Source organism: Hibiscus syriacus, unplaced genomic scaffold (assembly GCF_006381635.1).
Source record: "Hibiscus syriacus cultivar Baekdansim isolate YM2019G1 unplaced genomic scaffold, ASM638163v2 tig00001297_pilon, whole genome shotgun sequence".
Lineage (NCBI taxonomy): Eukaryota > Viridiplantae > Streptophyta > Magnoliopsida > Malvales > Malvaceae > Hibiscus > Hibiscus syriacus.
Genome location: NW_024061862.1, coordinates 152,382 through 172,332, shown reverse-complemented (window position 1 = coordinate 172,332; position 19,951 = coordinate 152,382). Strand labels below are relative to the sequence as shown.

At 34.3% G+C, this 19,951-nt stretch overlaps 2 protein-coding genes across 4 annotated transcripts; both read right to left on the bottom strand.

Moving 5' to 3' along the window:
* Positions 1 to 925: 925 nt before the first annotated feature.
* LOC120124802 (exonuclease mut-7-like) lies at positions 926 to 5,184 on the bottom strand. Of its 2 annotated transcripts, none has more exons than XM_039143388.1 (11): positions 4,985 to 5,025; positions 4,285 to 4,455; positions 3,451 to 4,132; positions 3,235 to 3,319; positions 2,972 to 3,059; positions 2,434 to 2,618; positions 2,040 to 2,172; positions 1,676 to 1,812; positions 1,473 to 1,547; positions 1,258 to 1,377; positions 926 to 1,178 (listed from the first exon to the last, which is right to left on the bottom strand). In XM_039143388.1, the coding sequence occupies exons 2-11, from the start codon at positions 4,430 to 4,432 to the stop codon at positions 1,092 to 1,094; spliced, it is 1,740 nt and encodes a 579-aa protein (XP_038999319.1). In that variant the 5' UTR covers positions 4,433 to 4,455; positions 4,985 to 5,025; the 3' UTR covers positions 926 to 1,091. The 2 variants fall into 2 exon arrangements, with proteins under 2 accessions (XP_038999319.1, XP_038999310.1); XM_039143379.1 differs by lacking the exon at positions 4,985 to 5,025 and adding an exon at positions 5,101 to 5,184 and having other exon boundaries at positions 927 to 1,178; positions 4,285 to 4,456.
* A 1,190-nt stretch (positions 5,185 to 6,374) lies between these two features.
* LOC120124785 (exopolyphosphatase-like) lies at positions 6,375 to 9,671 on the bottom strand. Of its 2 annotated transcripts, XM_039143363.1 has the most exons (7): positions 8,526 to 9,671; positions 8,092 to 8,265; positions 7,803 to 7,844; positions 7,631 to 7,711; positions 7,429 to 7,548; positions 6,940 to 7,044; positions 6,375 to 6,835 (listed from the first exon to the last, which is right to left on the bottom strand). In XM_039143363.1, the coding sequence occupies exons 1-7, from the start codon at positions 9,600 to 9,602 to the stop codon at positions 6,779 to 6,781; spliced, it is 1,656 nt and encodes a 551-aa protein (XP_038999294.1). In that variant the 5' UTR covers positions 9,603 to 9,671; the 3' UTR covers positions 6,375 to 6,778. The 2 variants fall into 2 exon arrangements, with proteins under 2 accessions (XP_038999294.1, XP_038999301.1); XM_039143370.1 differs by lacking the exon at positions 6,375 to 6,835 and having other exon boundaries at positions 6,941 to 7,292; positions 7,351 to 7,548.
* Positions 9,672 to 19,951: the final 10,280 nt, after the last annotated feature.

Sequence of the window (19,951 nt, the reverse complement as noted above, 5' to 3'; positions counted from 1 at the left end):
ATAAGATACAGAAAACCATATTATAAAAGAAACAGTAAAAAAAAACTTGAAGCTTAGAAGAGTAGGAAAAATGTCTGGTCTGAGTTTGAGCAGTAAATATTGGAGAAGCAGTGACATTACGATACACAAACCTAACTCTGCCATTGGAAATTTAAGAACCCAAGGTCGTATCTTGTGAAACAAATCAATCAAATTAATTTTCTTCTTTAAACTCTTTCACCAATGCCATGCCACACGGAGCAGTTTTACCATGAGCTTCGGATCTTCCTCACTGCTGGGAAGACGTGGCACACGACCAAATATATAAATTACATATAAATAGGTCAAGATTTTATATGATCTATATTTATTTAAACTAATTATTTTATATCAGTTAATCAAATATCAATTCAATTATATATATATATATATATATATATATATATATATATATATATATATATATATATATATATATATATATATCTTTGTACTTATTCCGATTGAATCCCATCATGTGTAATTAGAACATAAAATTATGCTCTGCAGTGATTTATTTTATTTGTAATGACATAGATATGTACTAGTTATATTTACCAATAAACATGGTTGCAATTATGTCTTTAAAAAATAAATAAATATATTCATTTTTTAAAATACATATAATTGAACAAAAATTAAATTTTATACATATAATTATACAAAATTAAAATGTATATACCACCAAACAACAGATTTAACCAAAATTTGTCCAATTTCAAATTTCTACATTTGCAAGTTGTTTGAATGCATTATATTTCTAGAATTTTAAAATTTGAATTTTACAATTCTTTAATATAAGGATATATAGTTTATTTCTGTTCAGCCGTTTTTACGGTAGTCTTAATGGCGGAATATTTCGGTTAATCACCACCAGTGAAAACCAGTCACTCTATTTTCTTGAAAACTACGGTAGTTTTAGTTTTAGTTCATCTCATTTTTTTTTCACATCCTTCATTACTTTTACGAGGTGCTATTGGACAAGAGATGCAATTTCGAGTTATCATAAGAAATCCTGGTACAGTTGCGATGTACATAAACATCCATGTCTTAGTCCTGAGTTTGAACCACATTTACAAGCTTGACTCGTCCTCGATTTCCAGCTCCTTTCCAAGTCTAGATTCCTTCCTGGACTTTTTTGGATTATCCATGTGAGAAACCTGCAAAATACTCCAACAGTAAGACCCAGATGGTATTAAGGCAGGCACGTTAAATATAGGAGCATTACCATCTACTTACAATGTGAGATTTCCACTCGATTTTTTCATTCCTGTCTAATGAATTAGCATTATGAGAATGATCTCGAACACGGTAGAATAATTCGACAAGAACAGCAGCATCAAGAGAAGCATACTCGAGCTGAAGAAAATTTCAAGAAATGTAAACACAGTTGCTATTCTGTCTTGCTTTATTAAAGCTGCAAATAAGGAGATTCAAGGAACATGGATAGAAACCTGATTCTGGGTCAATGGTCTTTGTTCCCAGTTGCTATTCCGTCTCGTTTTATTTAAGCCGGCTCCCAATATTTTCTGAGTAGGAGGAATTGTATACCATTAATTTGCGGACAATAAAAGATAAAAAGGAAACAGAGTCGTTGTATTTGAAAAGGAAGTAGGAAGGATAGAATGCATAAACTCGAACTTCATGTTTAGCTTACCTCTGCAAGACCAGATAGGCCACCTCTGGGATCTTTGAACAATTTCTGAATGTCCAATAGCATATTATAGCTCTTGAAACACTTCAAATCTCCATATGATTGAGCTAGTTGTTTTATATCACATTGAAAACTATAACCTACAACGAGAAGTATGTTTAAAATCTAACTCGGAGTCGTTACAAAGACCAAGAGAAGCTTTAGTTCAAGACGGGCAGCCTTCCTTTTCAAACCATACAATCAAGAATGCAAACCTTCTGTGTATATCAGGATGGGTTCAATATATCAGAAAAAAGTTAACTAGAAAAGTAGGATCCATATAATGGGAGAAGCTTCCCTTCTTCCAAAAAAATACAGATTTTCGTACCGAGTTTTAAAATTCTTGGAGACTGCAAGATGCGAGTTAGGCAGTTGTCCAGAACATCAGGCACATCCTCATATAATTTTATCAGGTCAAAGATAAAAACCTTCTTATCAGAAGCTATTTGCATGATAGAAACCTGATACAAAGAAACATCTATTTATTGTCTAAGGACACCTTGATCAGTCATAAATCATAATGGATAAACCAAAAATGCAAACAAGTTCAGTGACTTATGGTTTGGCAATGCAAGCCTGCTTCTAATTCTATAGCTATAAAAAAAGAGGATCAACATTCATTTCAACATTTTTCCTGAGCAAAATTGTTCCGAGGGTCTAGGCTATATAAATCAAGAGTAATCACAAACTATAGGAAATGGAAGAAGATGGTACATGCTTACCTTGTTTGGTTTACTCCCTTTTACATAATTGGGTTTCCATTCACAGTCAAGTCCCACAACTTTGGATCCCTCTATGTGACATGTTGCCTCGCCAAGCCCATTAAATTCATCCACCCAGATTATGCCATCTACTACCAATTCATTGAGATTTAAAAAACGCTGATGCTGAAAACCTGCTTCATGTTCTGAACAAAAGCATAACCAGTAGGATGAGAGTCTGCCTTTAGGCTAATCATCAAATAAGTCTAAAAAATCTATTTACATCTACAAATACTGCAGAAACCAGAATAAACAAGCGCTAGAGTTGGAATTAGTGGATTTTAACAGCATAAAATGTTAAGGAATACAAATGTTAAGGAATACAAATGTTAAACAATGTTAAACAAATATCAGAATTATATATACTTCTATTATATGGTCTTGATTGTAAATTCCCATTCAATCCAAACCAATGCACTTCATGATAAGTTTCAGTGACATCCGTCTCTATATATAATGTTCCTTTATTTCCAAAAACAAGCCCCATCAGTGACGATACCTTGCACTTTTGGAAGCACTTCAAGGGAGTAACGATTACACAGTTCATCAACCTTCTCCAAGTAACCAGCCTCCATGGCCATATAAACCTAACATCCAGAAAGTAATTTTTTTTAACATCCATAGAAAGTACTCAAAATCAACAAGATAAATAAACATATGATAAATTAGGGGAAAACAAATCAGTTGGCAAAAACTCCACAGCTCCATTTCATATTAAATAGACTTTTGAAAATGATAACGTCAATTTAAAAATGTACTTACTAGATACTCAATTAATTGCCTATCACCATTTGCCTTCGCCTCTGCAACATCCCAGCATGCCTTTTCTGCTAATTGTTTTACTGTGCTATAACATGGAAAAATAGTAATATCATATTTACTGTTTTTAACACCTCTACTCCAAGCCTTTTCTGGGATCAGAGATGGGCAGAGCATGTTGCCATTTGCCAGTATGGGGATTAAGATATCTTCAGGTACCTTTTTTTGTATTTGTGATCCACATCTGGAAATTCTTGCTGGAGATCGTTCTTCTTCACAATCAAATAAGCAAACTTTAGCTTGTTCCTCTCAACATACTCCCGGATGAGTAAGGATAGCATTGGCTTTCCCATAAATGTTGCCCACTTCTCAGCTGCTTTGAATTGTTTGTTTTCTATCATTTTGAGAAGAAAAGATTGCCCGGATTGACGGATAGAGAAATGTTCCAACATATTCACCGCTGTCATATATGACTGTGATTCGATCAATCCAAATATATACTGCTCAACAAATGTCTTTACACTGTCAAACCTATGGTCATTCTTGGCCTTTGATTGGGATACAACTTTCTCGATATCTGTTAACCTGACATCAAACACTTCAAGTATCTTCACAGCAATCCTCTCATCATGGTCAATAGAACCCTCAACAATATCGAGAAATAACTGCACGGCTATACATTTTGCTTCTGAAGAGTCCCCAGTGGTGGCTTCTGTCTTTAGAAAACGATGAAAAGAAGATATGATCAAATGACTGATGCCTTCACAATATGATCCAAATATAGGCAGGATATAGAGACAATGAGCAACAAAAGCTGCAGGTCCTGGTTGGGGAGAATTACTTAGAACTTGGCGGACTTGTTGTTGAAGAGCTCGGAACTTTTTAGTTGCCTTCACGTTTCCTGTCAAATCACTCCAGAGAATCAGAACAAACATGAAAAAGGCAGGGTAAACCACTACATTTTAACTAGTTTCTTGCAGCACAGTGAACAAGGTACGGAAAACTTCTCCCAGTGAGTGATAAGATTAGCAACGAAAAGAAACAAAACCTTACCATGAACATAACATTCTTTAAGAAGGTATAAGAACACTACTGGAGCAACATAGGTTAGATCTGTATAAGCATGCAGACAAATTGTTTTCGTTTCGCAAGCTTTCTCCTCTTCAACTTGCAGCTTTATAGATTTTTCCTCAAATCCCATTTCAAAAAAGCACAGCTAACAATGCTGAAGTAATATCCAAAATGGGGGGAAAACGAAATATTAGTCTGAATATTGCATATGTTCATCATGTGTTATGTTTGATGTAACATTCGGTAATTTTAGCTTTTTCAAAGCCAATTCAACCTCCCTATGAGAAAGGAAATACATAAACAAATAAGCACAAATACAGTTCTAAATCCAGGAAAACAAACAACAGCCAAGTTTATTCATTTTCAACTTTATTTCCTTTTAATTTTACCCACATTTTCTCAGCATCCAAAAAAGGTATAAAACTGGATATTCTACAAAAAGAATTGAGCAAACATTGGCTTGATCATACCAAAAAAAATACAAAGCAAATGATAGTTGATTTAAGAACTTCAAAAGATAAATAATTAAGAGCTTGAACAAAAGAATTCAAACTCATTAGCTTCGGAAGTTATCGAAGAGAAAAAGCATGAAAAATCACAAATGGTTCAGAATTAGACTAACAAGATCATTAAAACTGAAGCAAATTAGGAAAAAGAAACGATAGCATAAATAAGATCAAGAAATACTTTCTTCCATTTCCCGCGAGCCAAACAGTTATATTTATAAAAAAAGCAAATTGGAGAGTTTAATCAAACAGAGAAGAAAAGGAGAACATAAAAGGATAAGGAGAAACAAACCAATTATTTTCTTTTGGATTTTGTGAAATTTCTGTATCTTTCGTTTTCGCTTCAATAAGAAAACTACTCTGTTTAACCATTTCGTTTCCCCCTTTTTTTTACTGGAAAAAATAAATTATTTATATTTTGAAAAGGTATGTTTCTTAAAAAAAATAGGTTAAAATATATAAATGGTTATTCAACTCCAACTACATAGTGTTGTTTATTGAGTTCATTGATTATTAAAATTTATAAAATTATCTTTCAATTATAAGACTTTATTTTGTTGAGTTCTATAATTATTAAAAGTTACAAAATGTTTCATTGACTATTTATATATTCTAAAATCATCATTTTTCATTAAAAAATTGATGTTCGTCTGGGTTAAATATTAACTTTTTTATTGAGAAATGATAAAATCATATTTTAATGATGTCTACCGGTATCGTTGTTGTTTTCAAGCACTAGTTCGATAACATAATGTTTCAAGCATTGGCTCGATGACATAATATAAACGGAGATTTGATCCATAAAATATAATTAAAATAATTTCAGGATAAAATTTTATCATGTCTCACTCAATATATTAACGTGTATCTCAAACGATCATCACTTTTTTATCGGAAAAGGACTAGTTTAGAACAAATAAATAGACGAGTGACTATTTTATAACTTCTAATAATCGAAAGATTGAGCAAAATAGTATCTTATAATCAATGAATCATTATATAAATACTAAAAGTCAATACACTCAATAGAATAACACTATAATCGGGACCAAACCCAAAAAATATATAAAGCTATGTATATAATTCTGAATATAAGAAAGCCCAAGATGGCCCACTGGATTTTTCCCATTTTTTGATTCCCTCCTTCAAAGATTCTGTTTACAAAAACAGATTAAAAATATTATTTAATTATATGGCAAAATATGTGTTATATTGAATAATATAATTAAGCACAATTTTTATTTTCCCCTCCTAAAAATTAAAGAATACAATTAGTAGTCTCCAACTACCATCAATTGAATAAATTTGTTACATTTTTTTTGCATTTTTTAGTATTCTAAATTTTATGATTGCTAAAAATTTATAAGAATATATAGTGAAAAATTTGAATGTAGTAAATTTTAAATATATTTAGATTTTCGTAAGTTCCATATATGAATTCGTATCTGAAACATATATATTTAAATTATTGAAATGATTTTTCGTATAATATTTATCAAACTCGATTGTTGAACACGAAAACTTATAAATATATATTTGAATAATGAAACCTTGTACACATAAAAATGAGTATATGTGCTGTTAGAACAGAGACAAAGGTACACCTGCTGTTAGAGAATACCCTGAGTTTTTCTTCGAAATCGCAGACGAAAACAGGAATGAACTGCTGAACTATTTGCATTCACCAGGCTTCATGTATTCTTAAGCACCCTGTTGGCCACACCGTTGGCTGGAGAACCGCCACAGGCAAAAACAAGGATGCTTTTTTACCAGTAGGTGGTTGTCAGCTACTCTGATTACCTCTCGGAACATCCAGGATAAAGCTACTAGCTACTAGCTACTAGAACAGAGATTAAAAGGGAAAGAGTACTCTTAATTTCCCGAGATAGTCGACTTGAACCACTTTTCGCACCCGGTTTCGATCAAGAACTAAGAGGCAGATCTCCAATCATCAACTTTCATTTTCATGATTAGTTTGAGCAGGATGGTGGTGCTTCAAGTTTAACGAACAATTCTTGCTTGAATACCTGAACAAGGAAGATGAGGAACCAATGTCGTGACAAAAGAAAATATAGGTTGTTTCAGTTCATGAACTTAATAATGAAATTCACAGAACTTTTATACAACTTGCCTTCTTAAAGTATTCTGATTCATATCTTAGTTCTCCCGCAAATCTATCAGCTGTACATTGATCGACGCCGGGCAGCTGATTTTGAACCCTTGCTTCCCCAATAACCTGTAAAAAAGCCACGAGATCAATTTAACAGGAGCATGTTTTCCGAAGAAAAGATACACAATTAATATAACCGAAAAGTTATTACAGTTAATTTCCAATAATTCAAACATATTTAAGAAAGAAGCATAGAAAGCAAAATTGTCTCGACGCCTTTATTTGGCATTAACATAACAGAAATAAAGCGAGATCGGGAAATAAAAGGAACGAGTGCCAGCAGCAAGGCTAAAAACACATAAAATCAGGTTCCCCTTACTCGACTTATCACGTTTATATAGTGTTTTAATACAAATTGGGATGATAAGAAACAAAAGAAAAATGCTACATGAACTGCACAAAGTAAAACAGGACAAAGCATAATTTCCACATCATGTTACTAGACATTACCAGCATGAAACCTTCACGAGAATGTGAAAAATCCATTTCTCTGTAGTTTATGCATCCTTTCAGATGTAACACAACAGATAAACGTAAAATTGCACAAAGAACTTTGAGTTTCTGCTGTGCCTGGAATAAAACACGAACAAGCATGTCAAGCTCTCTAAAAACCAAATGGACAACGAATCACCAAGCATATAGAATAAGATACCTGTTCTCCGAACTCATTAAAAGAATCATCGTCAAGCTTGGGTAATTTCTTTCTATGGTGTCTTGTAAGAAGAGCTATTAACTGCAATCTCACTAGAAGATGATCAGGATTGAGAACACGTTTAGACATCCTTATTAGGAAAGCAAACCAGATTGATAGGCAGATTGCGTACCTTGACCTCCTCATCACTATATCCATGAAGATGATTTCCGTTCTATATGACAAATCATGTCAATGATGGAGATAAAAAGAATCAACTCCTATTTATGCATAGCAAGAAATTCAAAGACTTTACTCTCAATGCCATCGAGTTACTTTCTTTTTTTCAACTCTTGTGAGCAACATCAGCTTTTCTTGGTTCTAAAAAGCTCAGAAAATTTGCCCTTTTTGCTTATACAATTCGATAGGGACAGATTATGCGTAAATTATGAAACATAATGCAAATAGAAAAGCAAACTCACCATTATGATGTGATATGACTTCTTATGGTAACCCTTTTTACCAGTGGAGAGACCTATATTGTGCAGTAAACATGCAGCTTCAAGATATTCCAGACCTTTGTCATCTAAATGAACAGCAAGGTTAACTCCATTGTTATCAAGCTCCTTGCATTTACTTAAGCCTTCAAAAATCTCCTGGAAATATTAAGTTGGAAACAATGAACACAAGAAGATTATTTTTCCCATTATGTAAGAGATACTAAAGGCAAAATAATCAGTCCCCTCATTCATCAAGTGTTGTTTCTTAATTTTGAAACCAAATTTTAATCATCAAAAACTACCATAATAGCAATCATTTTTCCATAAACTTGCTACATTCCCTCAAGAATCAAATTCTTGAACTAAACAATATAGCGATATTTTAAAAGTCTAAAGCCAAGATATGCCGAAATTACCGTTGCAATGCTAGCAATTTCAACAGCAGAAGTGGTCTTCTTTTTGCCATTAAACCTTGCAGCAAGCTGTAAAACGGACCGAAACCGAGCATTCGCGTTCAAATCATAACCATCATAGAAGACCTTAGCTAAACTATCAACAATCACACCTTCTCTCAATCCATAACCTGAAACCAACATTTCTTTAATCCCAAGCAAATCAAATATCTCATCCAACAAAATCCCACCAGCAACAATGGACTCTGATCTTCTCTTGAAAAACCCATCTCTCTTTAAGTTTTGTCCCTCTCCTCCTTTACATAAGCGCTCGACAACACTCTTTAATTCATCTCTGGTAAAGCTCCAATCCCTTTTACATTCACTAAACAAAGCTTCGTTTTCAGCAAAATCCAATGCATACCCTTTGGAAACTGCTTTCTCAATGGCTCTTATTGTCCCTGATGACCCCAAAGCTATTTCAAACCCAAAAATTTTAACTTTCTCGATTAACCCAGATTCCTTAACGACATTCCTAATATACTCCCTCATATTCGGAGCTCTTTCAGCCTCTTCATCCCCGAAATTATGTTGAGTCAAAGTGACGTGACCAAGCTTCAAAGATGAACAAAATTCAACCTTTCCACGTAACCCGATGGCAAACTCAGTTGACCCACCTCCGATATCGACGTTCAAGACCAGATTATCAAAAACTGGCAAGAATTGAAGGGAACCCAGGTAAGAAAACCGGGCTTCTTCTTCGCCTGATAAAACTTCAACTTTGAACCCGGTGGTTTCGGCGACTGAGTCAATGAACTCGACCTTGTTCTGGGCCTCGCGGATGGCCGATGTGGCTACGCAGCGAGTGTGGAGAGGCGGGATATTATGGGCTTGAATAAGCTTATTGAAATTCAGAAGGGATTTGATGGAGAGGTTTTGGGAGTGGGTGGAGATTGTGGAAGAAGGCGAATCGTGACCTAAAACGACGGGCTCTTTGACGGTTAAAAGAGGGATGAATTTACCCGGGAGATGAGCTTGAACTATTAGGAGCTTGAAGGCATTAGTGCCCATGTCAATGGCTGCAAAGAGATTGTTGGCCATGCGAGATGGGATTATTTACTTTCTGTTTAAACATTCCAAAGTTTTGAAGGAAGACATGACCGAAGATACAAGGAGTGTGCTTTAAGGCCTGAGGAATGATTCAAAACAGCCCAAAATAACAAATCAAAATGGATCTAGAAAAAAATTTGAAGATGGTACAACATAATAATAATATAATTTTTTAAATATAAAAACACTAATAATATTTTAATTATAATAAAAAGTCTTACAAAAAAATACAGCTAAAATTAAATTTTACAATTACTCCCTTATAGGCTTCATGTTCTAATATCATCGTATAATCTTTTCATTGTCTATATTACAAATATATCTTTCTCAATAAAAGTAACTAAACAATCATTCAACTATTCATCTCCCATATAATTGCGCAGTCGATTCTTTATAAAATGCATCACAGAGAATGTTTTTTCCACCATCGCAGTTGCAACTAATAAAAACAAAGCTAACTTCAAAAGTAAATACACAAGTGGGTACACAACATGCTTTATTGTCTCAACCATCTTTTCAGATAAATCATAAAGTCCTTTTAGATCACAAAATCTTTCATCTAAACGAACATCAATAAAATAATTCTCAAGTTGACAATCAAACAACATTAGATTTCCTATAGAAAATTCACAAGGATAAAATTGTGTAAGACGAATCAACCTTTTTTTTATTTATCAAAATAACCATATGAGTCTCTTGGACTCAAGCAAGCCACACAAAGAAGTAACTCTGTACCTGTCTCGGAAAAATTATTATTAAGCTCTTGAAGTTGTCTATAAAATACTTGATAAAATAATTCAATCTAAAAATAATGCAAATTTAAAACTTCACGAGTTTTTCTCATATACCTTCCTGGAACAACAAATATATTTTCCATCCTTAGAACCTCAATGTTATTTTTTTCGTAAAACAAAGAAACTTCTTCAAATAAAGATTGTCATCTCACATCATTTGAAATCGCTGCTTGAACGCACTAACTAATTGTATAGCATTTGTTTTGATCACTCTGTTACAATGCTTGAAATAATTCACTAATAACCCCTAATAAATTTTTCATCAAGTACAAATTAAACACAAATTCAAAAGACTATAAAGAACTCAACAACATACAAGCTTCAGCTTATGGCTCTGAGTGTGTTCCATCTTCCTCAATAATTTTAAGTTCATTCATCACAAAAGAAAACATAGTAATCACTAACGGTAGATTTTGTTTAATTAATTATTTTTAGAATGTCATTATTATATATATATATATATATATATATATATATATATATATATATATATATAATCAGTAACGTTGGTCAGTGGTCATTAATAAATGGCAGTGTAAATTATAAAGGAAGATTTTGTTTAATTAATTATTTTTGGAACGTCATTATTAATTGCATATATATATATATATAATCACTAAATAAAATCTAAATTTCAAAATATTAATAATAAATGCATTTCAAAAATAAAAAATAATATGGTTTGAATCATATTAATACCAAACATTTGCATAACTTAAACAGCGAACATTAGTAATGCACTGTAAAATAAAATATGAATTAAATTAATGAATAACTATTAATAATACTATTGTTTAATTTATACATATAGCACTACAAAGAATTAAATTAAATATAAATGATTCAATCATTTAAAATCAAACAATAAATTTTGGACGTATGACACTGTGAATTAATAATGACAGTGTACAATCAAACAAAAATTAATAGTGGTTGTGACCTGCAATTAATTTGTGTTGTAAAGTTATTACTTGATCAATCTAGTAACATTTCACAAACAAATGACAATTGAATACACTATATTTTTCTCATTTTATATTATATGTGTCTTTTTTATGTTATAATTAAACTAATATTTCTTTATTTTTTTATTTAGACATATAAAAATATTTTAAAAGAAAGGCAACGATAAAGGATTCATGTTTGGTGAAAAAAAGAATTTTAGAAATTGACTTAGAAAATGGATCCGGAAAAAAATACCAAAGATTATAAAATATCATCTCAATGATCACGAAGAACTCTGAAGGGATTATTTGTTGAAAGGTCCTTGCCAACCAAAAGAACACAGTTCTTCTAACACAAGGTCCCCAAGAAGATGTATAATGATAAATTGCGAAGTTTTAATCCTAAATGGTTCAAAGAGCATAAAAGTTGGTTAGAATATAGTATATCTAAAGATGCAACATTTTGTTTACATTGTTACCTTATGAGACCTAAATCTAGAGGAAAGCAAGGAGGAGGTGATACATTTTGTTGTTGGTGGATTTAAGAATTGGAAAGACAAGAGCATATTACAACTTCACGTTGGAGGTCCTAATAGAGCTCATAATGTAGCTTTGAGAAAATGTGAAGCTTCAATGAATCTGAAACAACATGTTGAAGTTGTAATTGCAAAACAATCTGATCAAGCCAAACAAGAAAATCGAATTCATCTTACAACTACAATTGATTGCGTTCGATTCCTTTTGTGACAAGGATTGGCTTTTCGTGGACATGATGAGTCTCATGATTCTTGTAATCAAGGTAACTTTCTTGATCTTTTACATTTTCTTGCTACTCATAATGAAACTATTAACAAAGTTTTCAAAAATGCTCGTGGTAATCTTAATCTAGTAGCACCGACTATACAAAAAAATATTATTAGTGCAGCTGTTAGTGAGACTACTTGTGCAATTATTGATGATCTTGGAAATGATTTTTTTACTATTCTGGTTTATGAGTCTCGTGACATTTCATTTAAAGAGCAAATGACTATTGTTCTACGGTACGTAGATAAAAAAGGAATAGTTATTGAATGATTTATGTGTATTGTACATGTTTCTAATATTGATGTTGCTTCACTTATAAATGCTCTTGAATATATGTTTGTAATTCATGGATTATGTTTTTCAAGAATAACAGGACACGATTATGACGGGGCAAGTAATATGCAAGGAGAATTTAATGGGCTTAAAAGTTTGATTCTAAAAGATAACGAGTGTGCTTTTTATGTCCATTGCTTTGCACACCAACTTCAATTAGCATTTGTTGTTATTGCTAAAAAAACAAGTTGAGGTTGTTTTTCTTTTTAATTTGGTTGCTAGTGTGGTTAATGTGATTGGTGTTTCATGCAAGAGAAAATAATTTCCTCAATCTTGTTAAATGATTAAGGTAAGAGAAGAATTACAAAATGGTGAAATCTTCAATGGCCGTGGATTAAATCAAGAAACTGTTATAGAGAAAGCTAGAGATACTCGTTGGGGTTCACATTATAAAACTGTTGTTAGCTTGATTACTATGTTTTCTTCTGTGATGAATGTGCTTGAAATTATTGAGAAAGATGAAACACACTCACAACAAAGAGTTGGAGCTTGTATGTTGTTGAGTTCTTTACAGTCTTTTGAGTTTGTGTTTAATTGACACTTGATGAAAAATATATTAGGGGTTACTAGTGAATTGTCTCAAGCATTGCAACGGAGTGATCAAGACATTGTGAATGCTATGCAATTAGTTAGTGTGTCCAAGTAGCAATTACAAATGATGTGAGGTGTAAAATGACAATCTTTATTTGCAGAAGTTTTTTTGTTTTGCGAAAAGAATAACATTGAGGTTCCAAAGATGGAAAATATATTTGTTGTTCCAGGAAGGTCTAGGAGAAAAGCTCGTGAAGTTTCAATTTTGTATCATTTTCAGGTTGAATTATTTTATCGAGTGCTTGATAGACAACTCCAAGAGCTTAATAATCGTTTTTCCAAGATACATTACATAGTTGTTTCTTTGTTTGGGTTGCTTGAGTCCAAGAAACTCGTATTGTTCTTTTGATATAACAAAAAGGTTGATTTGTCTTGCACAATTTTATCCTTGTAAGTTTTTCACAATAGATCTAATGTTGCTTGATTGTCAACTTGAGAATTATTTTATTGATGTTCGATCAGATGAAAGATTTTGTGATCTAAAAGTAATTTATGATTTATTTGAAAAGATGGTTGAGACAATGAAACATGCTGTGTACCCACTTGTGTATTTACTTTTTGAAGTTAGATGTGGTTCTACCGATTGCAATCGCGACAGTGGAAAGAACATTCTCTGTGATGCACTTTATAAAGAATAGATTTCGCAACCGCATGAGAGATGAATGGTTGAATGATTATTTAGTTACTTTTATTGATAAAGATATATTTGTAATGTAGACAATGAAAAGATAATACAACGATATCATAACATGAAGCCTAGAAGGGAACAACTGTAAAATTTAATTTTAGTTGTGTTATACTTAAAATATTATTAGGATTTTTATATTTAAAAAAATATATTATTATTATATTGTGCCCGCCTTCAAATTTTTTTATGGATCCGCCACTTGTATAAGACCCATAATTATTTTGTACCAATAAAAAGTTCTTTTATGACCAAGGGTACAATTATACTAGTAATAAATGAATTTAATAATAAAGAGAAAAAATAAAATACATGTCACCAGTTTAATCTCGTTAATACATCTAATTATATTCCGTATGAAATTATTATGTAACATGTTCGCGTCTAATATACCGTCTTTAGAAACGCTTTCTTCTGCTTTTCTAGCAGCTATCTGTATTTTAACATGCTTCTTTTTACTTGCTTTTGCCTCCTTTTATGGATCCCACGATACAAACCAACCTAGCAAAACTCAATCTAGAGGATGAAGAAGATGAAGTCATTACTATTGCATCACCAAAACAGGATAATGGTTTGTCCTTCATTAACTGTTTTGTGGGATCTTTTCTTACAACAATTGTTATTCATTTCCAGGCGACGCGTACGACTCTAGCAAGTGTATGGCGACCCCTATGAGGAATAGCTATATCAGATATTGGTGAGGGAAGATTTCTGTTCAACTGTATCATGAAGTCAATATGTATAGGATCCAGGCTGGCGGTCCTTGGAATTTTAATTCCCATATGTTGATCTTACACCGGTTGAAGGAAGGTGAGAATCCTTTGAATGCCCCTCTAAACTCGGTCGACCTGTGGATACAGGTGCATGAGCTTCCGCCGGGATTTGTATCCACTTCTGTTGCCTAGTTGCTGGAAAATTTTGTGGGTGTTTTCCTTGAGTATGACTCAGAAGCTGTAGCGATGAACTATAAAGAAATTATGCGCATCAGGGTCCGTCTTGACATCCACAAACCCTTAAAGCGTTAAAAAACTTGCTGCTCCGAGTGGACCATCTTGTTATGTTCGATTCGAATACGAGAAAATACAGATTCTGTTTTATTTGTGGTAAACTTGGCCATGATGAGAACTTCTGTCTTATTCGGCTGACGATGGATAAGAACAAGATTATTTTTGGATGGGATATCAGTCTCCGAGTACCTCCCCGACGATCGGCAGTGAAGAAGTGCCGGTGGTTACGTGAGGAAGGCAATCCTAATTTTCCCATTCAATGGAATACTTTCCCGGTTTCACAGGAGAGAATGGTGCCAGGTTCAAAAAAATTGCCTTACGAGGAATCTGTTTCTGTCAAGAATCAAACGAGGGAGGAATCTTATCTCATAGATTTTTGCAAAAATCCAAAATCCTTTGTTTACTAGAGAGGTCTAATGTTACATATCTGGCCCTTGTGTCTTGGCCAAATGAATGAAGGGTTTTTAGCAGGCTTGGATGTTGAAATGACCCATACAGGGGAGGAAAGCCCAGTTATACAAGTGGATGGTGTGAAACGTCCTAGAGTCCAAAATTTAACATCCGGAGTTTCTATTGGTGATTTGAACAATGTCTCTAAACTATTATCGGCTTGCCCCGTTCAGCAGCCCGCCGTTCTCAATGAAAATTATAAGTTGGAATGTCCTGGGCTTGGGGATGTCTCAGACAGTTCGTCGTCTCCGGCACAGGCTGAGGGACAAAAACTCTTCTGTAATTTTTTAATTGAAACAAAATTACAGAGTTCATGGATGGAAAAAAGTTCAAAAAATGTGTGGTTTTGTTAATGTCATTAATGTTGATTCTAATGGTCGCAGCGGTGGATTGTCTATTGGTTGGAAGAATCATGTGCAGGTATCTCTAAGATATTTTTTGAACGTCACATAGATGTTTTTACTTTTTACTACGGATGACTCTAATTGTAAATCTTGGCGTTGCACTGGATTTTATGGAGCTCCGGAGGATCATAACCGGATTGTTTCTTGGAATCTCTTGAGACGTTTAAATGATTCTCCTTTGACTCCATAGCTCGTCATCGGAGATTTCAATGAGATAGCTTATTCGTATGAAAAACAATGGGGACTGCCTAGAAGTGAGCGACAAATGGAAGGCTTTCGAAGTATGTTATCTGACTGTGAACTTGAAGATTTGGGTTATTCAGGAAATTGGTTTACTTGGGAAAGAGGCAGAAGTGAAGCAACAAACATTCGTGAGTGCCTACATCGGGGGGTTGCAAATTCAAGTTGGTGGGATTTATTTCCTGATTTTCGGTTCTCCTTCTCCGACCACTGTCCTATTCTTGTTACCACATATTATAAGCCTGCTCAAAATTTACGGATTTGGCATTTTCGGTTCGAGGCATCGTGGCATGTGAAGCTGAGGTGGGGACGACTTTGGAAGAATTCTCACGATACTATTCCGTTTAGACAGAAATTGATAAGCCGAGGTCTGAAGCCCGGTTAAGGAGCATCATGCGTGCTAAAAAGATCACTATGCGAGATTTGAATCAACTCCTAGAGGAGCTGAATACGCCTTCTCCTACTGATTCGGTTCTTGGAGAAATAATTGAAGTCAAGCTTGCAATGAATTTAGAAGTTGATAAAGAGGAGCTTTACTGGGAACAGAGAGTAAGAGCTAATTGGCTTCAACATGGGGATCGAAATACGAGATTTTTCCATAGATATGCTTCCCAGCCCAGACGCTTAAAGAGAATTTCTGCTCTAACAGGCAGTGCAGGTGTGTTATGTGAGAATGAGTTCGAAATTCAGAATTTGTATAGGGATTATTTTTGCTCACTGTTTGAGTCCTGCAATGTTAGTGACCCTTCTATGATTCTCACAGGAGTGGATCAATGCATTTCAGCGACTAAGAATACAGATTTGATGTGTAACTATACTTATGAAGAAGTTTCTGCTGCTGTTCGGTCTATGAGACCCCTTAAGGCTTCCGGGGAAGACGTCCTTGGGGCTGTTTTTTATCAGCGATTTTGGATATTGCTGATTATTGTATTGGTGTTCTTCAGTGTGGTCAATTGATGAGATTAATAAGACCCATATTGTTCTTATCCCAAAGATTGCAAATCCTGCAAACATGGCCCAAAGAGCCTTCGTTCCGAGGAGGCTCATTTCAAATAACATTGTTACGACATACGAGGTGTTGCATACGTTGAATAATAGAAGAGAAGGTAGCCAGCGTTCCTTTGCTTTGAAAGTCGATAGGAGCAAAGCGTATGACCTTGTTGAGTGTGGAGTTTCTTAAAACTCATGCTTTGCAAACTGGGCTTTGATATTTCTTGGGTACGGTTAATTCTGAATTTCCTTTCTACGGTTCAGTATGTTGTGGTGCTCAATGGTTTGGTGGGAGAGTTCTTTCGCCCGACAAGGGGTTTACGCCAAGGTGACCCCATAAGCCCTTACCTTTTTATGATTTGTAGTGAAGGTATTTCCTCTGTCCTTCGGTTAGCCGCACAAAACTCTTCTTCAGAGGGTATTCGTGTAGCTCGTGGAGCACCTCTCATCGCCCACTTGTTGTTTGCAGACGATAGTATTATGTTTAACGAAGCAACAACAACAGGCTCAAAGAATTTGAAGGATTCGTTGGACCTTTATTCTGCATGTTCTGACTAGCTTATTAACTTTGATAAGTCTTCTATTTTCTTTAGCTCCAACGTTAGCCAAGACAATCGTGTGGTTGTATCTCAAATTTTAAATGTGAATGGTACTGTGAATATGGAGAAATACTTGGGCCTCCCTGCTATTGTAGGGTGGAATAAAAAGAGGGCCTTTAAAGGACTGCTGGAGCAATGTCATAAATATGTACAGAGCTGGAGTGACGATTTCTCTCGATGGGTGGCAAGGGAATTTTTATAAGTCTGGCCTGCAAGCCATTCCGGTCACATGATGTCTTGTTTCCTTCTCCCGAACTCTTTTTGCGTCGAAGTAGAGTCTATCGTTGAGAAGTTTTAGTGGCAGCATTCAACGAGCAGAAAAGGGATTCATTGGAGCACCTGGAATGCGTTATGTATTCCTAAAGAGAAAGGGGTATGCGTTTTAGAGACCTCGACAAATTTAATATTGCTTTGCTAGCTCAACAGGGTTAGCGCCTTATCACTGATCCGGGCTCTTTAATGGCGCGAGTTTTGCGTGCAAAATATTTCCCTAGTTCATCTTTTGATAAAGCTCTTTGAGTTCTAACCCGTCTCTTATTTGGAGAAGTATATGGATCTCCAGGGGATTCTTGAACAAAGGATGTTGTTGGAAGGTGGGAACTGGTCTGTCCACTTCCCTATGGAACGATTTCTGGTTGCACAATTTCCACCTCAAGTTTTGTCCTTGTTTCGCACGGATGACATACATCTGGTTGCTGATTTGATACAACATGGAACTAGGGAGTGGAACACTTTGCTAATTCAGTCAATCTTTCCTCCCAATATAGCGCAGGCTATTGTCAGTATTCCTATTTCAAGTTCTACTCAGGCTGATCTTTTTGTATGGAATGAAGAGCGCACTGGAATTTACTCTATTAAGAGTGGCTATCGGTTACTTGTTCAGCAAATGACTCGAAACATCTATTCGGGTCCATTCTATAAACATTTATGGGGTCTCTCCTGCCCTTCTAAGATTCGAATCTTGGTCTGGAAATTCTGCCAAAATTTCATTCCCACCATGCTTAATCTATCCATTAAGCGGGTGGTCCCTAATGCTTTGTGTCCTCGATGCAAACAGGTAATAGAAGACTCTAGACATTCTTTTGCTATTAGTGTTTGGACTTCTTGGGTTTTCGCTGGCCAAGGAATGTGAACACCTTTGAGATTATGGAATGGATTGAATGGCTCTTCGCGAACGACAGCAGTAATCGACATAATAATGAACGTTGTGTGATCAAGAAACCTATTCTAGTGATAAACTGAATGCTGTTGATTTAGATTAGAATAATTTTACTACAGGTGTGCGTAAGTTTTTTATGTCTCAAAAACAAAGAGTGTTCTATATAGTAAGAAATCGATTTTGGTCATGCAATTAGCCGCCTCATTAACTTTTCGTCAAATCAAATAAAAATCAACGAACTTAATCTTTTCTACAAATGAGTTTTAGACCTTAGTAGATTCCTTCCGTAAAGTTATTATTATTATTAAGTTAAGATGATTACAAAATAATATCTATTTTAAATATTTTTAATCATTTGGCAATAAACGTTCAATTACCCTTGCAGCTGGTGGTGCTCAATCGAGTTAAAACCTATTGAAAAAGATACAACCCCATCTAAATTAAGACCAATTCAATCGGTAATCGGTAGGGATGGCAACGGCTCGGGTTCGGGCCGGGTATTGGTCCCCCCGTCCGTCCTCGTTTAAAAAACATATACCGTTCCCGCTTAAAAAACCGCGGGGATTTAAACGGGGATACCCATCGGGTAATCGGGAAAAACCGCGGGGAAACGGATATTCCCGTTTAGCATAAACGATTATTTAAACGGGTATCGGGCCGGGTATATATATTTAAATTAAATATGTAAATATTATATATATTTTTTAATTTAAATTAAATTTATTAATATTATATATATATATATATATATATAATTATTTTTAATATTTATCGGGGTGGGTAATCGGGGTGGGGATTATCAAACCCAACCCCATCCCCGTCCCCGTTTAGCATAAACGGTTTTTCTCTATCACCGTCTCCGTCCCCGTTTATCATCCCCGAACCCGACCCGTTTAATTCGATTTTCGATTTTCCCCCATCAGATTCAAATTTTTTTGCCATCCCTAGTAATCGAGATGCTCACCCACTCTAATTTTTGCGTGGGTTCGAACTCCAATATTTATTGTGACAGATGTATATATCACCATTTAAAAAAACATAATAAATAAATAAAATTTTAATTTTATATTATTTTTAACTTGTGATCCATTTTGTAATCCAATATTAAGAGAGATAAAATAATTGGAAATTTAGTCCAATTAATGTAAATCGTATTAAGTATTTAGAATTAATAAAACTTTATTAATGTAAATTGTATTAAGTACTTAGAATTAATAAAACTTTATTTTAGCATGAACTAAGTTATATTAGTGGTTGAAGGGATTATTGTTATCCTTAGAAGTTTTAGGTTCGAGCATTAAAAATTATAAAGGTGTTTGAACTTTTATTGTCAAATATTT